The 23,206-nt window shown below is 33.1% G+C and overlaps 2 protein-coding genes across 2 annotated transcripts; both read left to right on the top strand.

Annotated features, from left to right (window-relative positions):
* The first annotated feature begins 8,899 nt into the window (after nucleotides 1-8,899).
* On the top strand, nucleotides 8,900-10,621 carry LOC107410772 (ervatamin-B). Its single transcript, XM_016018242.4, has 2 exons — nucleotides 8,900-9,517; nucleotides 9,753-10,621. Exons 1-2 carry the CDS (start codon nucleotides 9,064-9,066, stop codon nucleotides 10,343-10,345), a joined length of 1,047 nt encoding a protein of 348 aa, XP_015873728.1. The 5' UTR covers nucleotides 8,900-9,063; the 3' UTR covers nucleotides 10,346-10,621.
* An 8,319-nt stretch (nucleotides 10,622-18,940) lies between these two features.
* LOC107411466 (protein trichome birefringence-like 38) lies at nucleotides 18,941-23,053 on the top strand. The gene is made up of 5 exons (XM_016019058.4): nucleotides 18,941-19,406; nucleotides 19,755-19,926; nucleotides 21,843-22,018; nucleotides 22,118-22,276; nucleotides 22,379-23,053. The coding sequence occupies exons 1-5, from the start codon at nucleotides 19,111-19,113 to the stop codon at nucleotides 22,668-22,670; spliced, it is 1,095 nt and encodes a 364-aa protein (XP_015874544.1). The 5' UTR covers nucleotides 18,941-19,110; the 3' UTR covers nucleotides 22,671-23,053.
* Nucleotides 23,054-23,206: the final 153 nt, after the last annotated feature.

The following is a 23,206-nucleotide window of genomic DNA, read 5'->3' as shown; positions in this document are numbered from 1 at the left end:
TATATATATATATAAAAAATCTTGTGCATATTCCATTGGTCCGTGCCACTTAGCTTCGAGCAGGCTTCTTTTCTCCCAGTCAAGTGTTTGATGCAAATCATGTGATAGTGTAATATGTGAAGAGTCGGATTAACATATATTGAAGTACGTTGATAGAAGTACGTTAATGCTACATTTGAATCCTAAGAAGGTTAGAGAAAAGAATGACGAACAATGAAACATTACCTATTGCATACATTCCTTTTATACAATCTATCTTAGAACTAAACTCCAAAACTTTAGGGTTATTCATCCCCCCCCCCCCAAAAATAAAAAATAAAAACACTTAGAACTTATTAAAATAGACTCTTGCGTGAAGAAGGCATAGTACTTTACTTAATTACGTGTTTTTAACCAGAATACAGAAAAGTAATAATAATAATAATAATTTCATAAGGCTTGAATCCTGCAAGGATTTTAAATAAAGTTTAAAATATTCCAAAATTGCTTGAAATAATTGCAATTTATTCTATTTTTTATCGTAAATGTAATTGTATTTGTGATATGGAATTATGGATTTAATAACTTTGAGCGAAAATGCATTTATAGCTTTCGCAAGTTAAAAAACCATAAGGCAAAGATGCAAAACAGAATATAATCTCATCTACTCACCAATAAATTGCTGGACACGGTTGCTTGATGATAACTCCCAAATCCCAATTGTCAAACACACAGTACAATGGACTCATTAGTTTTATCAATTGTCATAAACGTGGATTACTTTACTTGAACTAAGAATGAAGATGGAAAGAAGGAACAATGAAGAAGGCCGGAAAGCATGTTGGGTTTATTAGCAACATTGACAGACTCATTGAGAAACAAATGCAGCTTCTTGTTGTTGAACCAGTGAGGAAAACTTAGAAATAGCAGAGTAAGAGGTACAGGGGTTTGATCCCTTGCATAGTGATCATGGATATTCTTTTGAATAATTTCTTAATCACAATTTTAACCACACTGTTATACGTTTAAGAATAGTATATCAAGCCCCATAAAGTTTAGGATAGGATCTTGGCTAATTGTCTGTTTTCTATCACACAAAACACATTTATATTTTTCTACTATTTTAGTCGTAACTGCATAAAAACATAATTCCTTTTCTCACGAAGTGTCCCGAAACCACATTTCTTGAAGCCGCATCCCCAGCCGAAGATGCAAAAATATATATACATAACATAGCTTTATGGTAATCCAGATATGTGGTCATAGTATGAATGGAAACTTAAACAAAAGATGATTCTATATCCCTTTTATATTTAGATATCAACTATAAATAGTCAAAGCTTGTTCTTCTGTACAATGTAGGTGGCAAGAATATGTATGTGGTACTTCATGAGCATTCATAATAGAAGTCAAGAATATACTGACGAGATCGAATTATCTTAAGAATTGATGGATTTTTCATGTTTGGAGACCGTTGACATTAGATGATAGCTCCAGTTTCCTCCAATTTTGGGCATTATTTATGGACATTTCACAGTTTTGGAAGCACAAGCATTTTATGGAAGTTAATTCAAAACTGAAGTAAACCAGTCAGATTCAATGTGACTCTCATGTGGTGGAAATTCTTCCTCCGCCCTGTGCTTAGTGTTTCAGGGGATGAGATCATCATATATACAACATCCGTCCTTATGTATTTTCGCTGCATCCTGTGCAATATCTGAGCTTTGGAGCTAAAGATCAACTTGTTTGACATATTTCAAACTTGTTCCCCTGATGCAATGTCTACCTTATTGGACTTTGCAAACATGTTGGTAGCCACATCCTCTGCCTTCTGAAATGCAGAATCAGAACCAGCAGATGCCTTAATTACTACTTTCCTTTTGAGAACAGTGCAATATTACAATAAACAGGTCCGTAATCCGTGCTTACCTCAAAAGTAATAATATATAGATTGTAGTTTAATAACTAATATACGAGTCATAAGAGTCTGATATGAGTCCAAAATGAGCTAGAATAAGTTGTTAAACAGAATTATTAATTTGCAAGTCATAGGATTTTGATAGCTCATGTGTATTAGAGGTCCCTCATGATCGGACTCTAGATAGGTGTTCCATTAACAGTGAATAAATATTGTACCTCGTGGTGTTTAGCCATGCCAGTTTTTGAGCTAGCTTGTATCAGATAACTATGCACGTCCTGATAGTAAGGTCATCATGTTGTATTTATACACTATCTGTTCATGAGATTAATGAAGCACAGTTTACTTTATTTATCTTTGCCTCTATGCTTTCATGGTCTCAGAGCCGTGACATACTCAAACGAGTCTTTTCGATCAAAAGGGCCAACACTTCTTCTAGTTCATCTGCTATAGTTACTGCATCACCTCTTCCTTATCTATCTAAGGTTACCCTACCAAATTATACGTTTCCTTTTCAGTTAGATCAAAATAAGTACATAATTTGGAGGTCATAAATTCTACCAGCAATTGTTGGCTGCAACATGGAAGGTTTTGTTGATGGCAAACTACTGGCACCACCACTCACCTCTATTGTTAGTAAAACCAGTGATGGCCAACTTGTAAATATGACAGTTTCGAATCCGGCTTTTCATCAATGGAGATGTCTTGATCAAGCACTTGTTGGTTGGATTCTTTTGCATTTTAAAAAAATGGTTAAAAATTTAATCAATAAAAAATAAGTTTTTCAAGCCGATTGAGGAGGTGAATATCGACCCCTTAAAAATAGTTTTCAATAATTTTGGTATAATTTTCAACATTCATATACTCATAGTCATAATCAAAATGGTAAAGTGGAACAAAAACACCATCATATTATTGAAACCACTTTCACTCTGCTTGCATAGAGCTCCATGCCTTTTAATCAATGCTGGAATGCTTGCTCTACAGCTACTTCTTTAATTAATAGACTTCCCACCAAAATACTAAATTTCTAATCTCCTTTTTAAAAATTATTTACAAAAAATTTTGATTTTTTTTTTTTAAAAGAGTTTTGGTTATGAGTATTTTCCTTTTCTTAGACCTTATAAAAATAAAAAAAATTTAATTACCATTCTAAACACTGTATTTTTATTGGCTATAGTTCGTCTCACAAAGGATATAAATGTTTAAATCTAATTACAGACAAGATTTATATATCCCCGAATGTAATTTTTGATAAAAATTGTTATCCTTTTTCTGATCCAACTGGGCCCCACACCTTAATAAATATTATGTCTAATAAGTCTAATTCTAGTTCCCCATGTGCTCTAGTATCTTCTTTACATGCTAAGCCACAATAGGTCCCAATAACTGTTGAGCCATCTTTAGTAGCCTCTTCGAGGACTTCTCTTCCATCTGTGTCTCATCATAAAGACCATGAAGAGCCCAACTCCACTACAACCTCTCACAAGTCCCCCATACTAGCTGTCGCTCCCTCAAAAAAACCACCAGTTCAAGATGAGTTTCGTTCTCAAGTGAACCTGGCTCCCACTGATTCCATCACAAGAACATTGCATCTACTCAACAACACTAATGTGAAGTCCGCGCTACGTGCAACTACTAACTTCCCTGCCCGTACTTTTCAGTCTTTCCTTGATAGCTCTTCTCCTTCACCTCTAGCTTGTGCCATGCGTCCTAGTCATTCCATGATAACTCATGCAAAGGCTGGTATTTTTCAAACCAAGGCTTTTGCTATCAACATCCAACCAACATCACCTCTATTTGAACCTTCTTCATCGGCCTTTACTCTCCTTTGTCCACAAGGGAAATCAACAATGGAAGATGAGATTACTGCTTTACCAAAAAATCGTACATGGTCTCTTGTTCCTCCTCAATTGCATCAACGCCTTATTGGGAATAAATGGATCTTCAAAATTAAGCGGCACCCTAATTGATCAATCTTGCATCATAAGGCATGGTTGGTTGCTAAGAATTTTCATCAAAAACTCGGATTGGGTGTCAAAGAAACATTCAATCCAGTCATTAAACCGTCTACTGTACATGTTGTTCTGTCTCTTGCTGTTTCTAGACAGTAGGATGTTTGGCAAATTGACATCAATAATGCCTTTTCAAATCGTTTACTGACTAAAGATGTGTATATAAAACAACCAGAAGGATTTATCGATGCCTCACAACCCAATGCCATGTTTAAACTCCATAAGTCTCTATATGGACTTTGTCGGACTCCTCGTGCATGGTATGATTAATTAAAAAGAACTATGTGCTTGGAGGTTCTGTAACTCAAAGATGGATTCTTCTTTTTTTATCTTCATTGTTCAACCAGTGTTCTTTGGGTTTTGGTGTATGTTGATGACATTTTAGTCACCGGTAGCAATAAATCCTTTATTAACCAATTCATTTGCAAGTTGGACACCACTTTCTCATTTAAAGACTTGGGTTCTTTGAATTACTTTCTGGGCATTGAGGTCCATCGTTCAAAGTTCGGCATGCATTTGTCTCCGACAGCTTATATCAATGATCATCTACAAAAAACTAACATGTTGGACTACAAAATGAGCCCATTGCCTACCAGCTCAACCGTTCAGCTTGCTGCTACTAGTAATAATTCGTTCTTTGATGGTTTCTTGTATCATAGCATAATTTGTATGCTACAATATCTCACTATCACGCGACCTGAAATTTCTTTTGCTGTGAATAAACTTAGTCAATACATGTATCAACTATCTGAACTACATTGGTCTGCTTGCAAGCGCATTATTCGGTATCTTCAAGGAACAAAGCATTTTGGCCTCTTACTCCACCCTTCTAATCATCTTAAACTCATTGGTTTCACTGACACTGATTGGACATCCAATCTTGATGATCACAAGTCTACAGGTGGCTATGACATCTATCCTAGAGATTTTTTGGTCTCATGGTCCTCAAAAAATAAAATGTTGTAGCTCGGTCTAGCACCAAGTCAAAATACCGTGCACTGGCCCACATTACAGCTAAGATTGCATGGCTTCAATAGCTTTTACACGAGTTGCAGATTCCATCTAAGCCACTCCTGTTCTCTGGGGTGACAATATGAGCGCTGAGTTCCTTGCTGCCAATCTTATTTTTCATCATCACAACATATAGAGGTTGATGTCCATTTCATTCAGGACAAGGTGCTACAATGTTCATTGGACGTCCAATACATCTTTACCGTAGAACAGGTTGCTGACATCCTTACCAAACCTTTGGTCACTACTCACTTTCAACAGCTTCAGACCAAGCTAAATGTTGTGACTCCCCCATTTAGCTTGAGAAGGGATGATAGCTCACGTATATTAGATGCCTCTCATGATAAGACTCTAGATAAGTGTTCCACTATCAGTGGATACCTATTGTACCTGGTGGTGTTTAGCCATATCAGTTTTTGAGCTAGCTTGTATATCATATAACTATGCATGTACTGGCAATAAGGTCATCATCATGTATTTATACACCGTCTATTCATGAGATTAATGAAGCATAGTTTACTTTATTTATCTTTGCCTCTGTGCTTTCAGAGATTTGATATCTCTTTTTTAGTACTTTTTTCTTGCTTTCTAATCTAATCCACTCCTCCTTTTATAATTTAATCATCTTATTGGTAATTGTGAAAACATATTAGTGAAAAACAAAGAGAGGATTTAATCGGACATAACGCATCATCACATGAATATGCACACTACTGATAAAAAAACTAGTATTTTATTTTTGGTACTCGACGATATAATTCATCGATGAGTAGCAATTATAGCAATTTTTTCTTGTATAAATATTAAATACCCAACATTTCTGTGCCTGCTTCTTCACACCCTGCGCAGCACTTAAATCTAAATTAGTGTTGTATTATACCAATAGTTTGCTCTTCAGATTGTTTGTAGACAATAGGATTCACAATTGAAAGAACATTTGCAATTGCCATTTTCATGGGGGGGGGGGGGGGGGGGGGGGGGAAAGGAAAAAGGAAAAAGGAAAAAAAGAAAGGGTTCACCATATGAATTAAATGTCAAAAATCATATATTGAAAATTAACCAAAAATCCAATTTAGAGGGTTAACTATTGACTTGGACATTCAGTTTTTTTGTAACATTTAAGATGATGAAGGTTTAGTGAAAATAACGAAAATATGTAAATTATGGACATTTTGGAATTACCAAGGGTGTATACAATCTTTTGAAAAGTATTCCGAATATGATACAAAATGTGTAATCTGAATATGCGAAACAAACGACCCATTACACATCCAACCGTGGAAAATCAGTGTAATGCGACCAAATTCGTGCCCACACGCAAAACCGTGTGGTGATCCAGTCAGGCAGAGGGGACAACGTAGTACATAATTCCATCCTTCTTGCATGTTCAACAAGCAATTTGCGTTCAAACGCGAATCATGGACTCCACAGCTCTAATGTGTTCCCACGATTGGCGCGATCCAAGTTGATTAATACTTGTCAGTGTATACTAACCTTGGCCCATGTCTAGCACACTCATGTGGGCCACCAAAATGGTGCCATTCGAATAGAGGCCCACCCTATGGATTCCATAGACTGGGGGGCGTGATTTGTTATAAAAAAACCGATTTTTCGCGACATTTTTATTTTTTTTTCAAAATATCAATTGAAAAGTAAGATTTAAAATTAAATAAATAAATAAAATTTTTGAAATTTATTAAAAAAATTTGATATTTCTTTGAAATTTTTTGTTTAATACATTCATGTCAGTTTCTTAATAATTTGATTAAAATTTTCATAATCTCAATTGAATTTCTTAAATTTTTTTCAAAATTTTCATAACATTTTCTAAGATATTTTTTATTTAATTTTTATTTTTATCCAAAAATTTTAGAAATTTTATTAATGTTTAGTAAACGTTGAGAGATAAAATATAATATTTTAACATCAATTAATCATTAAAATATATACATTTATCTTATTATTTTTAAATTTTAATAACAGAATGATATCTTTAATATTTTTTGTAAATAGCCAAATTGGATCCACGATCGAAAATGAGTAGCACCGAATACATAGCAATTGAAAATAAACAGATCACATAATTAAAGAATAATAATATAATTATGCACAATTAGTAATTTGTGAATAGCATTTTAAACTCAAATATCTGAGAATAATAATTATGTACATTGTCAACCAATCCCATGTTCATATGGCTGCTACATTAACAATTATATGTAAAGTTGTCAAATAAATATAACTTTTTATACATTATACATCTATAAATTAATATGGATGAAAAATAAAACAATAACAAAATTGTATAGTTGCATTGTCTATTTTAATCAATAAATAATTTTATTAAATATTTATTTTTTATTAGTTTTTTTACTAATATAGTATATCTATAACATTTTTATATATAAGTCCATTAATCAAGAGAAATATAACATCAATTCAATAGTTTTTCAATTGTTATGGTCAAATTGTTTATTAAATAATTAAATGAATTAATCATAAAGTTTGAACAAAAAATTTCACTTTATATAAATTTCCATCATTTTTTATTAGACTTTATTAATATTCGATAATTTTTTACATATTGATAGATATTTTTATATTTTAAACTTTTGATATTTTTATAGATATTAATTTTTTAAAACATTGTCTACAACACATGTCAAGAGATTTTATTTTATTTTATATATTGACCGGGGTTTGACTCACAAGCTTCTTCACATATCCATAACATAATGTCACTTTCTTTTTTACATTAAATTTGAATAATATTTAAATTTAGAATTATAATTTGCTTCGAAGAACAGTAGAGAAAAGAAAAAGGAAGAGAGGGGTTTTTCTACAATTTCAATCATCTACTTTTATCAAGTTAACTTTTATTTTCGATAAGCTACTTTAATGATTTGTTTTATAGGACCCAAAAGCAATGATTTTTTTGGGGGTAAAATTCAAGACACCAAAAAAAAAAAAAAATGATTTGTACCTTATGTGTGATGGTATATCATTTAAATATAATTACTTGTTTGATTCAAATATTAATATATTTACACTTTTTCATTTTAAATCAAAAACATTTACGGGTTTCATAAAATTATAAAAGTCAGAGATTAGGCCTACAGAATCATTTTAGAAAAACAGACATGTTAAATCATGCAAAACTAATTAAATTGAGTGGCCACAAATTCCAAATTCCTATAAAGCTATTGGGAAAGGGTCTCTTCAACAAATTCCAAATTCCTATTGAGCGTACATATCATATGTCAATTTCTCTCATTTGTATTTTTTTCTCCCTCCTTGACTAATCAATTTCCGGAACATGCTTGATGGGCATCAATCACTAAAAAAAAAATAAAAAATAATAAAAATAATAATTAAAAAAAAAAAAAAAAAAGCCTCATCTTAAATGCTTATTATTTAGTCGTATGAAAGCTTCGCAAATTTCTTTCTCCATCTTCATTGCGTTAATTGTTCGTGGACAGATGGTACGTTGGTTATCAGCATCAAATAAGGAAAAGTTTCTACTCTGATTGAGATGGTCTTCTTCCATTTGTTTTTATTTTTATTTTCATATATGTATTCTATTATGTATTAATTGTATAATACAGGATTTGGATTGATTATAATCCTCTTACTTATTTTAATTACTATGTTTTTTAATCCACTCATCTTTTTATTATTTAATTACCGATAATGCTAGACACATATCATCAAGAATAGAGGAAAAATCATATATAGTGAAAAACAAACATGGGATGTCTTATTAGGCAATGCATCATCCCCACATGAATATGCACAGGCACAGTTGTGATAAATATCTGCAATATATATATATATATATTTTGTAATCCACAATAAATCGCTTGGTGGCAAGCAACAATCCTGTCAATAATAAAAATAAGTCCAAATTAATATTCGACTGTGCTTTTTAAGTTGGGAGGCTTCTGGTCTAAGTTTTCTGCACGTTACGGTTATGAGGAATCGACTGAAAACTCACGTTGGATATTTCCAAAAGATTGACATCGATCAAGCTGTGACTGCTAATATTTCTATAAATAACCAATCATTCTGTGCTTGGCTTCCTCACATTTTGCCCTGCGCTTAAAACCTTCAATATCATTTCATTGTAGATTATCATAGACAATGGGAATCACATCTGAAAGAAGTTTTGTGATTGCCATTTTCATAATATTGGTGATCAGTTGGGCATCCCAAGCCATGTCCCGGACGTTGCATGATGATGAAGCTTCCATCAACGACATGCATAAGCAGTGGATGAGTCAATACGGACGAACTTATGCAAACGATGCGGAGAAGGAAAGGCGTTCCCAGATATTCAGGGAAAACATGCGTTTCGTGGCAAACTTCAACAGTAATGGGAATAATAATCATACCTATAAGTTGGACATCAATGAGTTTTCAGATTTGACAACCGAAGAATTCCTCACTTATTATACTGGATCCAAGAGGCCTACCCACTACTCAAAGACAGCCGAAACTACATCATTTAGGTATCAAAACCTGACTGATGTACCCACTAGCATTGACTGGAGGGATAAAGGAGCGGTCACCCCCATCAAGAACCAACGCCAATGTGGTAAGTGAGAGAATCAATTACAATTAGCACAACGTATACATTACGTATAATTTCACAACTGTTCATCGTTGGCATACTGGATTGAATTCGATCGGACCATTTCAAGTTTTGGTCCAACAAAAATTTTAAAAATGTCAAAGCTATTCGAGTACAGTCCAATATTCCAAAAATGATAAGTCTCTTTGCTCTTCATTCATACTAATTACGGTTATTTTTTACACATGCATGCTTGCAGGATGTTGTTGGGCATTTTCGGTTGTGGCAGCTGTGGAAGGGATTACACAAATCAAAACCGGAAATCTAATCTCGCTTTCGGAGCAACAGCTTGTTGACTGCGTCCACAATGGCAATACTAATGGTTGTAGTGGTGGTTGGATGGATGATGCATTCCAGTACATAGTACAAAACCAAGGTATTAGCACCGAAACAAGCTACCCATACGAGGCAGCAGACGGAACTTGTGATAAGGAGAAGGCAATGGAGAGGGCTGCCAAAATAACAGGCTATGTAGATGTGCCTCCCAGTAACGAGGAAGCATTGCTAAAGGCCGTGTCTGCTCAACCTGTCTCGGTTACCATCGATGCTAGAGCAAAAGAGTTCCATATGTACAAAGAGGGTGTCTTCAATGGAGGCTGTGGGACAAAGCATAACCATGAAGTAACAGTGATCGGTTATGGGGTGACTGAAGATGGTACCAAGTACTGGTTGATCAAGAATTCGTGGGGTGAGAGCTGGGGTGAGAATGGCTACATGAGAATTCTGAGAGATTATGACTCCCCTCAAGGACTTTGTGGAATTGCCATTCATCCTGCCTATCCAACTGCATAACTATGTTCCATCCAACTGCATAACTATGTTCCATCCAAAAGAAATTGGATTATCTCCACCTCATGCACCTACTATTATTACCTCTACATTTGCAGTTCTTATGTTTATGTTTTTTATTAGATATTTTTGGCTGTTAAAAAGCCTACATATATATATATATATATATATATATACATATATCTAGCATGCACCTTGTATGTCTTTACTTAGGCAATAAATTAAATATCCATTATAGCTAATTTGGGTGATATATTTATTTCTACTAATAAGTACAAACCAGCGTGCTTAAACTCAAATAACTTTTAAGAACATTTTCTCCTTCAGGAATTATATGCTATGAAACCCTCCTGAGTTCTCTTGCTATTTCATAACTGACATGCCCAAAGAGCAATGAGATCACTTGCAACGGGATATTTATCACTAGAAAGTTAATTTGACATGGTTTTCTTTTTCAAAGGATTGCAAGTTTGTAGTTAATTAGAATTGAACAAATATAAATAGTTCAACATGCTATGCAACTAAAAGATATTTATTTGATACTATGCAACAAAATATCCTAAGATGTCTGGTTCTAATTAGTCAAACATAAGTCAACTATATCAATTCGTTCCCAAAAAAATAAATAAATAAATTAAAAATAAAAAGCAACCATATCAAAAATAGAAATTTGTCTTTTCATAGTCAAAATTATAATATTTACACACATAAAATATTATTGGTTATTACATGCAATAACTACTCTAAAAATTAAATTTAATTGAGGTAATTTTCTACAGTAATCAGATGAAATTTGTTAAAATATTAACAATATTAGTAAAAATGGACAAATTTATCAAATAATTTGTATGTATTTTAATCCAGTTGATAATTCTATTATTCTTTTATAGATTTGTGTCCTTTGTATCATAATAATTTATTATTAATAAAATTGAAGTGTAAAATAAAGAGGGTTTCATAAGCTGGAGTAGATTTATAATATAATATGACCAGATCTTGTTTGAATTCAAACAAAAATTTGACTCAATTTATAAGTTATATATTTTAGGATTACAGAATTTAATACATTCCAATTGAGATGGGATAGTAATGGGCTCAGTGCCCTATTGTGGTTTTGCATTTTACGAATCCGCTAGCAGTAGTGTCTTTTAAAAATAGTCGCGACCAGATTTTGCACGCAAGAAGTTCTACATGGACCACGCTAGAATACGTCTTACATACCATAACACACTCATTCTGTAGTTTTGTTCAATTACCATTTTACCCTCATATACATGAACTTTTCGTATGACCCTTTATATGTGGGCTGCCTCGGCGCTACCATCCGAATAGAGGCCCACCCAACATGTTCTATACATTGGGCTTGATTTGACTCTTGAGACTTCCTTCCATTCGAAACTAGGGCCACAAGGTGGCAATCAAGAAACCAAAAAGTGCAGGGGTAAACAACAGCAACAACAACAATAATAATAATAATAAAGATTGATTTTATGATTTATTTCAACCATCTACTACTTTCATGGAGTTTAAACTTAACCATCTACTCTTATTTTAAAGTGATATTTTCATGATTTGTTTTACAGAAGCTGACAATTGTAAGACATTTTTTTTTTTTCTTTTTTTGCTAATTCATAGAAAAGAAATGATTATAAAAAAAAGAAGAAGAAGAAGAACAGGCTTGTGTACTTCGAGTAATGGTTTCATATAAATAATTAGTTGTTTGATTAAAAAATCATTATATATATATATATATATATATATTTTTACTCCTCCATTATCAAAGTTTAATCTCCAACAAGGAAATCGTACACATGACATCAAAATCTTGGGTATTACTATGAAATTGAAGCCCTAGTTCATTCATACTAATTAGACTATTTTTGCCCATGCACGCATGCAGGATGTTGTTCGACATTTTCGGTAGTGGCTTCCGTATACAAATCCAACTGGAAATCTAATCTCACTGTCCGAGCAACAACTTCTGGATTGCGCCCAAGGTACTAATGGTTGCAATGGTGGTTGGATGGATAATACGTTTAAATACATAGTAGAGAACCAAGGTATAAGCAGTGAAGCAAGCTACCAATATGAGCAAAGAGAAGAAGCATGTAATGAGGCGCTGGGGAAGGCTGCCCAAATAAGAGACTACGATGATGCACCTCCCAAAGATGAAGAAGCATTTACCTAAAAGTGTGATTTGTGAGTGTTAGGCACGCTCGTCTTTCACTGGATGATTTTGTGCAAATTAAGAACCTTGAGCCCCTTTACTATTCTGCACTTAAAACTGTTCTAGTGTACCAGACTACCAGCGGTGGTTCTCATATAAACTTGTGCATATTCCATTAGTCTGTGCCACTTGGTTGAGAGCAGGCTTCTTCTCCTAATCAAGTGTTGGATGCTAATCACGTGATAGTGTAATGCTACATTTAAATCCTAAGAAAGTTAGAGAAAAGAATGACAAACAATGAAACATTACATAACCTTTTGCATATATTCCTTTTATACAATCTATCTTAGAGATAAACTACAAAACTATTATGAGTTATTCATTACCCCATAAAAAATAAAATAAAAAATAAAATAAAATGAAACTTTAGGTCTTATTAACATAGACTCTTGGGTAAAGAAGGCACAGTACTTTACTTAATTAAATGTTTTTAACGAGCAAAATGATTAATTAATACAGAAAAATAATAATAGTAATAATAATAATTTCATGAGGCTTGAATCCTGCAAGGTTTATAAATAAAGTTTATAATATTCCAAAATTGCATGAAATAAATGCAATTTACTCTAATTTTTATCGTAAATGTAATTGCATTTTGCAATATAGAATTATGGATTTAGTCACTTTGGAGCGAGGATGCATTTATAGCTTTCATATGCGAAAAAAAACATTAGGCAAAGATGCAAAACAGAATATACGTCTTATATATTCACCAATAAATTGTTGGACACAGTTGCTTGATGAAAACTCCCAAGTCCCAATCATCAAAAACACACACATACACACACACACATACAAAATGTCACAAACTTTAACACACAATTCAATGGACCCATTAGTTTTATCCCCTGTTGTTGAGCCAGTAAGGAAAACTTAGAAATAGCAGAGTAAGAGGTACGGGGGTTTGATCCCCTGCATCTCCATAATTTTCTGTTAGTGATCATCGATATCAATTTGAATAATTTCTTAATCACAAGTTTAACCACAATGTAATAAGTTCAAGAATAGTATGTCAAGCCCTAGGTAGATTATGATAGGATATTGGTTAATTGTTTGTCTTCTATCACACAAAACACATTCATATTTTTCAACGATGTTAGTCGTAATTTCATAAAAACATCTCCAATATATATATATATATATATATAACATATCTATATGGCTTTTCCTTGTAGTTTTGTAAATTTTTATTAGGTTTAAAACAATTGAACGGTCACCTGGTTGAAGCTTCTAAGTATATAAATCTTGTACACCAAAATTCTGGTTGGGGTGGTCCATTTGGGATATATATATATATATTGCTGCTACAGTCTTGACAATAATGCCAACCTCCGTGCAACATTGGAGTAGCTGACAACACATGGTGGGTTCAGTTAGGTGAGATTTAGGATCTGGTTTCTATAAAATTCTTATTTCCTCAATATGTACCCCAACACACGGGTCTACCGTGTTAGTGGTACCAAGTCATACACTTTTTCTCAGACTAGCAAGTCTACCTTTAATTAAACGAATTTGTAATTCAAAGAACAGGGCAAAAAGCAAACTCTACCTAAAAACACTCCCGACTGAGCTCAACCATCTAAATTTAACTCGAATCAAATTTCCACATCAAGAAGACAGTTTGTTTTTAATGGAAAAAGAAACAGCCATTGCATTATTCAGTATCCAAAAAAAAAAAAAAAAAAAGGCTTAGAACATATTGGTTGCTGAAGAGACCCTTTTAAATGAAGGTGAATTAGACAATAAAATCGAAATTGAGATTCCAATTTAGATTGTGAATTTTTCGCCTTTCTAGTGGCTGAACCTGTGGTTAACATTGTAGAAAATCCACTAATAATGTTTCTTAAAACCAAACAAAAAAGGTGGAACGTCTTCTAGGGGCTACCAGATTTTGCAAGTCCAGCGATGGATGCAAATGGGTCCAATTCGTAATTTTCATAAAGGGTTGGTTACTACTTGCAAATAGTACTGTGTGTAAGAAGTGGAAAATCCTCAGCCGGGCCAAAGCGACTGCGACGTAATACTAATATGCTTTCTTGCGTGTGCAACAAGCGATTTGTGCAAACCAAGGGACAAAGTGGGCCTCTACAGCGCTACCATCCAAAATGAGCCCACTACACCCAACTGTAGCCCACCCAACGCCTTCAATACATTGGGCATCGTTGGACTCTTGACGCGTCCCTCTCTTCCACGCCTTCCTTAGCAACCAAGTAGGCCCACAAGGCCACAACTAACTTCAACTAAACTAGATAGATTTTGGTCACCGGAAAAAAATAAAATAAAATAAAAAATGTGGATGAATTTTGTCTTCTTTTTTTTTTTTTTCTTTTTCTTTTTCATTTTTGGTAAGAAAGAATTTTTTTCATTAATTATTGAAAATTTATCAACTTATTTCGATGACTTTTCAACTGTCTAACTTTATTTTCAAGTGGTACTTCCAAAATTTGTTATAAAGAAATTCAAACAAGATAGGAAGATCAACATTGCTATTGAAATAGCAGTTAATATGTTTTTCTTATTATTACTGTTTTTTTTTTTTTTTAATCTGGTATAGGGATCGACTCATAATATCATCGTTTAAATATATAAGTACGGATTTTATTACTAAGAAGAGTAATAAAATTTAATGTTAAAATATTATACTTAACGTAAAATCGTTATGTATGGAAGAAACCAATATATATTTAAAATTAAAAAAGTGACATCATATCAAAGTCATGGATTATCATTTCAATTTATTAGAAAAGTTGATATGTTAAAGCATTCAATAGATGCTTTCTTCTCATCCATTGTAGCTATTGGGAGAAGAGGGTCCCTTAACACAAGTTGTGTGTTACGCTTTTAATTAATAATTACTCATATCGCTTATCAATGTCTCTCATCCCTTATGAATCAAGCCAAACAAGCAACTTAAAGGCACAAAGACGGAAAAAAGAGCCAGATAATATATCTCACTCAAGGGACCTGATTCAAAGTATGAAAAAAACAACAACAGCATGAAATGCATATAACACAACATCCATTTCTAAATCACTTTGTTTCATTCGAAGCAAAGGACTCCACGTTGCACTGTCCCTTGTGAAGGATTAGGATTCCATGGAAGAGCTTAATTCCAACCATTTAGACCTTGTTGTTTGTGAGTGCAAGCTATCCATATAGCATTTTTCTCTCTTATAACTTTTCCCAAATGGGTACCGTATGTGGTGGTGAGCAGTTGATAAGGATAATGTGGGGGCACTAGAATCATCATAATCACCTAACCCATCATTCTCATCATCAGCATGACACCATCTTTTTAATCGTTTTTTGCCCTTTCATCAATTTGATTTCATATATAACTTACACTGAAAAAGTTAATTTGGATTGTACTCAATCTGAAACAGCAACAATGGGAGGGTCAGAGAATTCCACTTCTTTTATAGAGTACTAGACCTCCTGCTGTCCTTTATATAGTTGATACCCATGTCCTACAAAGTTGACGTAATGAGTCTTTGGCTCTGTGTGTGTATAATTTAATTAAAACGGGAACAACACATACGCTTTGACATTGACAACATCTAAATATTGGAAATCTAATTGCATGTCCTTAATTTGTGTACTGGAATTTTGTTGGTACCACAAACATTACATAGGCGTTTGAATAATTGACTTAAAAATGAAATATATGTATTGTTAGTTTTCGTTCTTATTTGGCATGTATTTAGCAGAAACTTAGTTCATTATTAAGATTTGTCAATTCTAATTATTACACCTTGGATGAAGTTAAACCATGAACCAATAAGAAGAGCACCCTCATTTCCTACGTTAACTTTGTTTTTATCTCTATATTATAACGATACTAAAATTTAACAAATTGATACAAATTCAAATGAAAAAATAAATATATAAATAAGAGAGAGAATATCTATAGTGGGATTTCCCAAATCAGATGTGTTTTCCAGTAGCAGAATCCATAAATCTTTGATCTATTGAAAATGAACATCAATTTTCTAATGGTCTAAACGTCCAAAAAACAAAATATTTGATTTCTCTAAAGAAGCCTCTAGTTCTACCTTATATGTGAAGAATGGAACAAAACGTGGTTTTTAGCATGTCGGCAAATATAGTTTATTGAGGAATGGGATCCTGTTAAGAGAGAAATCATTAGCTTTTTCCAAAGACTTAAAGATAATGAAGGCTCAGAAAATTTCCATTTGTTGCAATCACCTCAATAAAGGTGAAAATTAATGATTTTACAAAATGCTTCTTCTTGTTGGGACTTGATTTTGTTTTCTCTAACAAGATTCCTGATGGACGGTTCACCAACCTCAGTATACAGCCATTTTTATGTGGGGACCCCGATATGCGCCTCAGTGGGCCTCTTGAACTCTGACAGAAAGCTTTTGAAAAAAAGAACTGGGCTCGAAATATGACTACCAAGGGGGTGTGCTTTTGTGGTGAACCTGGCTATGGATGAGGAAATAGGAATGGTCCACCGACTTTGTTTCTTGTGTTCGTTTTCTTTGGCTATTTGAAAGCTTGAAAGAGGTACGCTTGCGGGACAAAATTTTGGTGAATACTACAAAACCCATAACCGAACCACCGACTAAACCAGCTTATGGCCGTGGAATCCCACTTTTCTTTAACTCGTTTGGTGATTTTATCATCCTATGTGCAACTAAAAACATGAGGGTGTTCATCCCCTAGTATTAAAAAAAAAAAAATTAAAATAAAAATTAAAAAAGAAAAAAAGAAAAAAAAGGGTGTCCACCCCAATCAAATCTAATAATTTCTAGTATTAATCAATCCGAGTATGTAGTTTGTATGTACAAGGAAATATTCTCTTGGATAATAGAGTCCAAGATATCATACTCAATACAATGTTCTGCTATATGTAATTGATGTTGAAATTGAATTTACATATCCCGTAATATTTTGCAGAACACGATCAAGATATTTTGAATTTCATCACTTATAAAATGAGATTATATATATAAATATATATAAGCTAATCTAAACCAATTATAATTTCATTAGAATGATTTTACTAAAATTCCAATCCAAATTAAGTTTGATTTAGATTGGCTCTCTTTATTAGTTTCTTTAGGATTGGTTTTCATTCCATCAAATCCCACTTAAAATTGAAATGAATATAAAAACTACTTTTGAAAGAATTTTTATTTTTAACATGTTTTGTGTGACACAAATACTAATAATGACTATTGATATTTTATTAACTAAAAATTAGATGTGTATTCTTGTGGCAGTTGATTTCTGAAATAACAAGCAAAAAGTTGGGGACCTATTTAGGTAAATTATAGCTAGAAGAAATATCAACTTGGAAAATACGTTGCCAATTGTTACCTGCTAAAAGTTAACTAACCTTGAGAAAAGCAAATATACAAAAGGTTCTTTGCTCATGATAGGACGTTGCTATACATGGAGTTAATAAAGACTTCATAAGCATGTGAAGCTGAAAACTTATTTCTCCAACTTTAGAAGCCTCTACCAAATCCTACTTCAACAACTAAATTACGAGTCTACAAAATACAATTTGCTATAAAAATGACAATTTTTTTTTTTTTGTCCCTCTACGGCATCTCTGACCCCACCGTACAGCATACTAGCCCAACCGAAAAAAAAAAAAAAAAAAAAAAAAAAAAAAAAAAACTTATAATTTAGTCAACTTATGGGTCTAGCTAGATGCCACAGTGCCACTACGATTCCGTGAACTGTATAATATGAATTGCATAATTCTTATACAGATCATTTTGATATTTCATGTTCTTATAAAATGACAAAATAATTGTATATTCATATCAGCTACACATGGTTTAACCATGTGAATTTCTAATTTGCCAAAAAAAAAAAAAAACCATGTGAATTTCTATACAAAATTCCATATAAAATAAATAAATTCTATACAAAGATGTTGGATGTGCCCCGTGACACACAAAGCAAACGAATGAAATGGGAACATTTCCAAACCCCTCATAAAACACACCAAGTGGCAAAAGCTAACCTCCCAGTTTTTCTACACATAAAAACAAATTTAACTTTCTTTTTTTTTTTTTTTTTTTTTTTTGTGGCAACCCTTTTCTTCACCTTCCACAGTTAATTGCACAACGAAATTAATCCGACCAGATTTTGCTCAAATAACTCATAAACATGAAAGGCCATTGTCCTGCCCCTACCATAAACCATGTGAACGACCCATGCTGGTCAAGCTCCTTTTTGTCCCCATTCAATACTAAAAATGTTAATACGAGGAAAAACCATATTGGAAATATAGATTTAAGAAAAATAAAATATATCAAACATTATATTGATGTATACATAAAAAATCTAATGCGAACTATAGTTTTCTGCCTCAAAATATGGAAAAAAAAAAAAAATCAACATAAAGTTCAGTATAAAATCATATATTGTAATTTATTAATGGAATGGATGAATTATCGAGGTAAAGTCTCTCTTCCACACGCTATAAATCGCATATATCACAGACAGCTTTTCCAACATACCTCTTTTTCATCTTCCAACATTGAGGACCACAAAATCCCAAATGGGTTTTGAGCTCAAAGCTCTGTTCCTTCTGTTTCTTCATGCCCTGTTCATGTTTTTGCAAGAAGCAAGAGCAGAGCATCATGGGTTCCATAACGTGAGTATTTTGAGAAATGGAAAGCAAGTGAGTAGGTGCAATTTGTTTCAAGGAAAATGGGTTTTTGATGCTTCTATTGGTCCTCTTTATGGTTCAAGCTGTCCATTTATAGATCCTGAGTTTGACTGCCTCAAATATGGCAGACCTGATAAGCAGTACCTCAAGTACGCCTGGAAGCCTGATTCCTGTAACTTGCCAAGGTACTAACAATCTTATTTTTCTTGTTAAATTTCTTAAAATTTCTTTTCCCTGAATTTCAAATTATACAGAACATCAGGGAAAAAAACATGTATGAGAAATGTCTCTTTGAAAAGAAAACTGGTTTTTCAGAATGTTGTTTAAAATCTCCTTGGTCTTTTTTTTGTGAGCAAGAAAATACAGCTGAAAATGGTTTTTCTCTGAGTTTCTTATTTTGTATGCATTTTTATGGAACACCCTTTACAAACAAGCTCTCTCTCAGCTAAGCTTTTTAAATTTCTATGAGGAAAAAAAAATAACATAAATACACTTGGTTCTTGTAGAAGTGTTTATGGGGTTTATTTTTGCAGGTTCAATGGGTTGGATTTCCTAAGGAGATGGAGTGGGAAGAAGATAATGTTTGTGGGAGACTCACTGAGTCTAAACATGTGGAATTCGCTAGCATGTATGATACAAGCGTCGGTGCCGAATACCAAAGCCAGCTTAGCGAAAAAGGAGACTCTGTCATCTGTGACCTTCCAGGTACCTTTTCGTCTTCACCTTCTGTTTCACTGCACCAGTACCAACCCCATCTTTGTCTCTTTTCCTTTTTTTATTTTATTTTTTTATTTTTATTTCTCCTTCTTCCCCTTTTTTGTCTCCCCTCCCTCTCTTGTTTGCAAGTTTTTTTTTTTTTTTTTTTTATAATTATCTTTCTCTTTTCTTCTTCAAATTCAAAAATTTAAAAGAAATGCAATTATCTGAAATCATTTTTGTTGCTTTCGTTATTTTATTTTTTTTCCATAAAAATTAATTCTCTAGTATTTTTTTTAGATACTAATACATTCTAATGATCAATTTGCTTAAAAGAAATTTAAGCCTTGAACGAATAAAAAATTATTAAAGCTAAATAGAGGACAATGATTTTATGGCAACTCATAGGGTGAAACCGAAGGTTTCTCTTTGTTGAGCCAACAGGAGCAAAATAATAGTAAAAGCAATTGGACAAAAAAAAAAAAAAAATTACAAATGCTGTAGGGAGGGGGGAAAAAAAATTGACCTAAAAATATGAACTTCGTTGTTCCTTCTCATTAAAGTTTTCATAAATTCTTTTTTTTTTTTTTTTTTAAATTAGTTTCTATGTTTTTGGTGGTAAAAAGTGTAAAAAGTTGTATTTGTAACTTGACGTGTGTAGGCCATGTAAACTATATGTATATGTATATAAAAGTAGGTGTGGGAATTAGTTTACTGTAGTGAGACATACTTTTCCTTTAAGCTTTCCCGTGTATTGTACAAATTTTGCACTTTTTTGTTAGAGAAAGCATAAAAATAATCTATACGTACCAACTCTACAATGTTCATAATTTTTTCTTTTTTGCTAAGAAATTATGATCATAATTTAATGATTATTAGTAGGTATACAATTATGCAATGTACAGATGGACGAACTAAGAAGTTAAATATACAATAATTTAAAAAAGAAAAAGAAAAAAAAGATTTAGTTGTTGGAGGCTAAAGTTTAAGTCAAAAAGTTGATTAACATAAATAAGAAAAATAGCAAATAAAATAGAAAAGTTGGTCAGAAAGGTGGTGCTTGGATTGTAATAAGTAGAAAATTGGTAGAGACAATGAGACATAGAGAGGTTTGGAAAGGTACAGGCTGTGATCAACAACCTGCCCAATGCCAACCTGTATGATCATATTGTGGGCTGCCCCTTGGCCTCTCCAATTATTTTTCCTTTCGATTTTAATCAATTTCATTCATTGCCATCTCCATTTCCATTATTCTGCAATTACATTTTTCAACCAATTTCTCTTTCTTTTTTCCAAACTAATTTTTCATTTATTTACTCATATAAAATATGCAATTATATTTTCAATAAATTTCTCTTCTTTCCAAACTGTATTAATCATTTACTTAGTCATAAATGAAAACCCTCACATCTCAATTAACTGAATCTCTATCCATCTCTAATGAGTTGTCATGCTGCAAGTATTATTTTTATTTGTTCATTATTCATTTAAAAAAAAAAAAAACTTAATATTTATATATTTTTTTTTTGGCTTGGAAAAAAACTTAATATTTATAATTAAATAATTAGAGTTTAATATGATTTCAACACTTTGATAGGACCACTCGGGACCATACTGGGGAATTGAAATTAGAAACGCTAAGGTTCATTAACCACGTGAATGTATTGCAAGTTGACAACTCGTAGCCCACATGTAAACTTTTCCAACAGTAAATGGTTCCCGTGACACGACTAAAATATATTTTTGCTACTGGAAGATAAAAATTAAGGATCTTTCAGGGAAAAAAAAAAAAAAAAAGGGATAAAATTTAAGGAAACTCGTAGTATTATTATTATTATTATTATTATATATAAGCGAATTATTGATGAGCAGTAAATGGACGGCTGCGATTAATTGAAGTGACTAACAAAATTGTGTGTGGGCAGGACTACGGAGTAACATTGTTTCTATACCGCACACCATACCTCGTGGATTTGGTCAAAGAAGATGTGGGACGGGTACTGAGGCTAGACTCTATTTCGAGTGGAAATGCATGGAAAGGGATGGACATCCTTGTCTTCAACTCTTGGCACTGGTGGATCCACGCAGGAAAATCACAACCGTACGATTCTTCATCATCATCTTCTCAACTTTTTTATTTTTTTATTTTTTAATTTCAAATTTGCAAAACTAACGGTGTTAACGGTTTCTGTGGTTGCAGATGGGATTACTTGAGGGAGGGAACCAATTTGTTTAAAGATATGGACCGTCTGACGGCGTTTTATAAGGGGTTGAGCACATGGGCTAGATGGGTTGACCTTAATGTTGACCCTTCAAGAACCAAAGTCTTCTTCCAGGGGATTTCTCCAACCCATTATCAGTAAGTTATCTACCTGGGTTTACTAATTACTGTGTTTAATCACCAATTACACTTTAATTGCTTTGAAGGCTGTTGACATTTTACATGTTATATTTGCACCAGGGGCAAGGAATGGAACCAGCCAAAGAAGAATTGCTATGGAGAACTTGAACCGCTATCTGGATCCATCTATCCGGCCGGTGCACCGCCTGCCGCTTCCGTCGTAAATAAAGTGTTAAGTACTATGAAGAAACCGGTTTATTTGCTCGATATCACGACACTCTCACAGTTGAGGAAAGATGCTCACCCCTCTGCCTACAGTGGGGAACGTGGAGGCAACGACTGCAGCCATTGGTGTCTTCCTGGATTGCCTGATACCTGGAACCAGCTTCTCTATGCAGCTCTTATCATGTGAAGTTCTAACACTTGGAAAACTTTTCATTTTCATTTCTTATATATGATTGTTTTGTATACGAATGGAAGTATTGAAAAATTCTCTTTCACCTCCATTGGTATATGATAATAAGGTGGGGAAAAGGTGGTCAAGTGTAAAGTGTTTTATTTAACCAAGTATATCATATATTGGAATTCACAGATACACAGATTAGCATTAAAATGTAAGTGACACTGCAAGTGTTATTACAGAAGGTTAGAACAGGTCTTGTTTGAGAATGAACGTTGGCTCTTTGGGATTATAGTTGGAACTTTCTAGTTAGTCTGATTTCGATTTGCTTAACAATCGTACATGTAGAACTTTCCACCGTTAAAACTGAATAAATATTGTTTTGGTTTCTTGAATATTTGAAAGTGTTCAAATGATGTGGTCAATCCCTTGATGGTTTTACTTGTTTCTTTTAATTTATTGGTAGTTCTAACCAAAAACAGATCTAGTGAATCCACTATGATTTAAAGTAAGATTGCAAGCAAATTATGATGGTAACTATCATTGAA

Source organism: Ziziphus jujuba, chromosome 1, assembly GCF_031755915.1.
Source record: "Ziziphus jujuba cultivar Dongzao chromosome 1, ASM3175591v1".
Taxonomy (NCBI): Eukaryota; Viridiplantae; Streptophyta; class Magnoliopsida; order Rosales; family Rhamnaceae; genus Ziziphus; species Ziziphus jujuba.
This window is presented reverse-complemented; position numbering and strand designations above follow the sequence as displayed.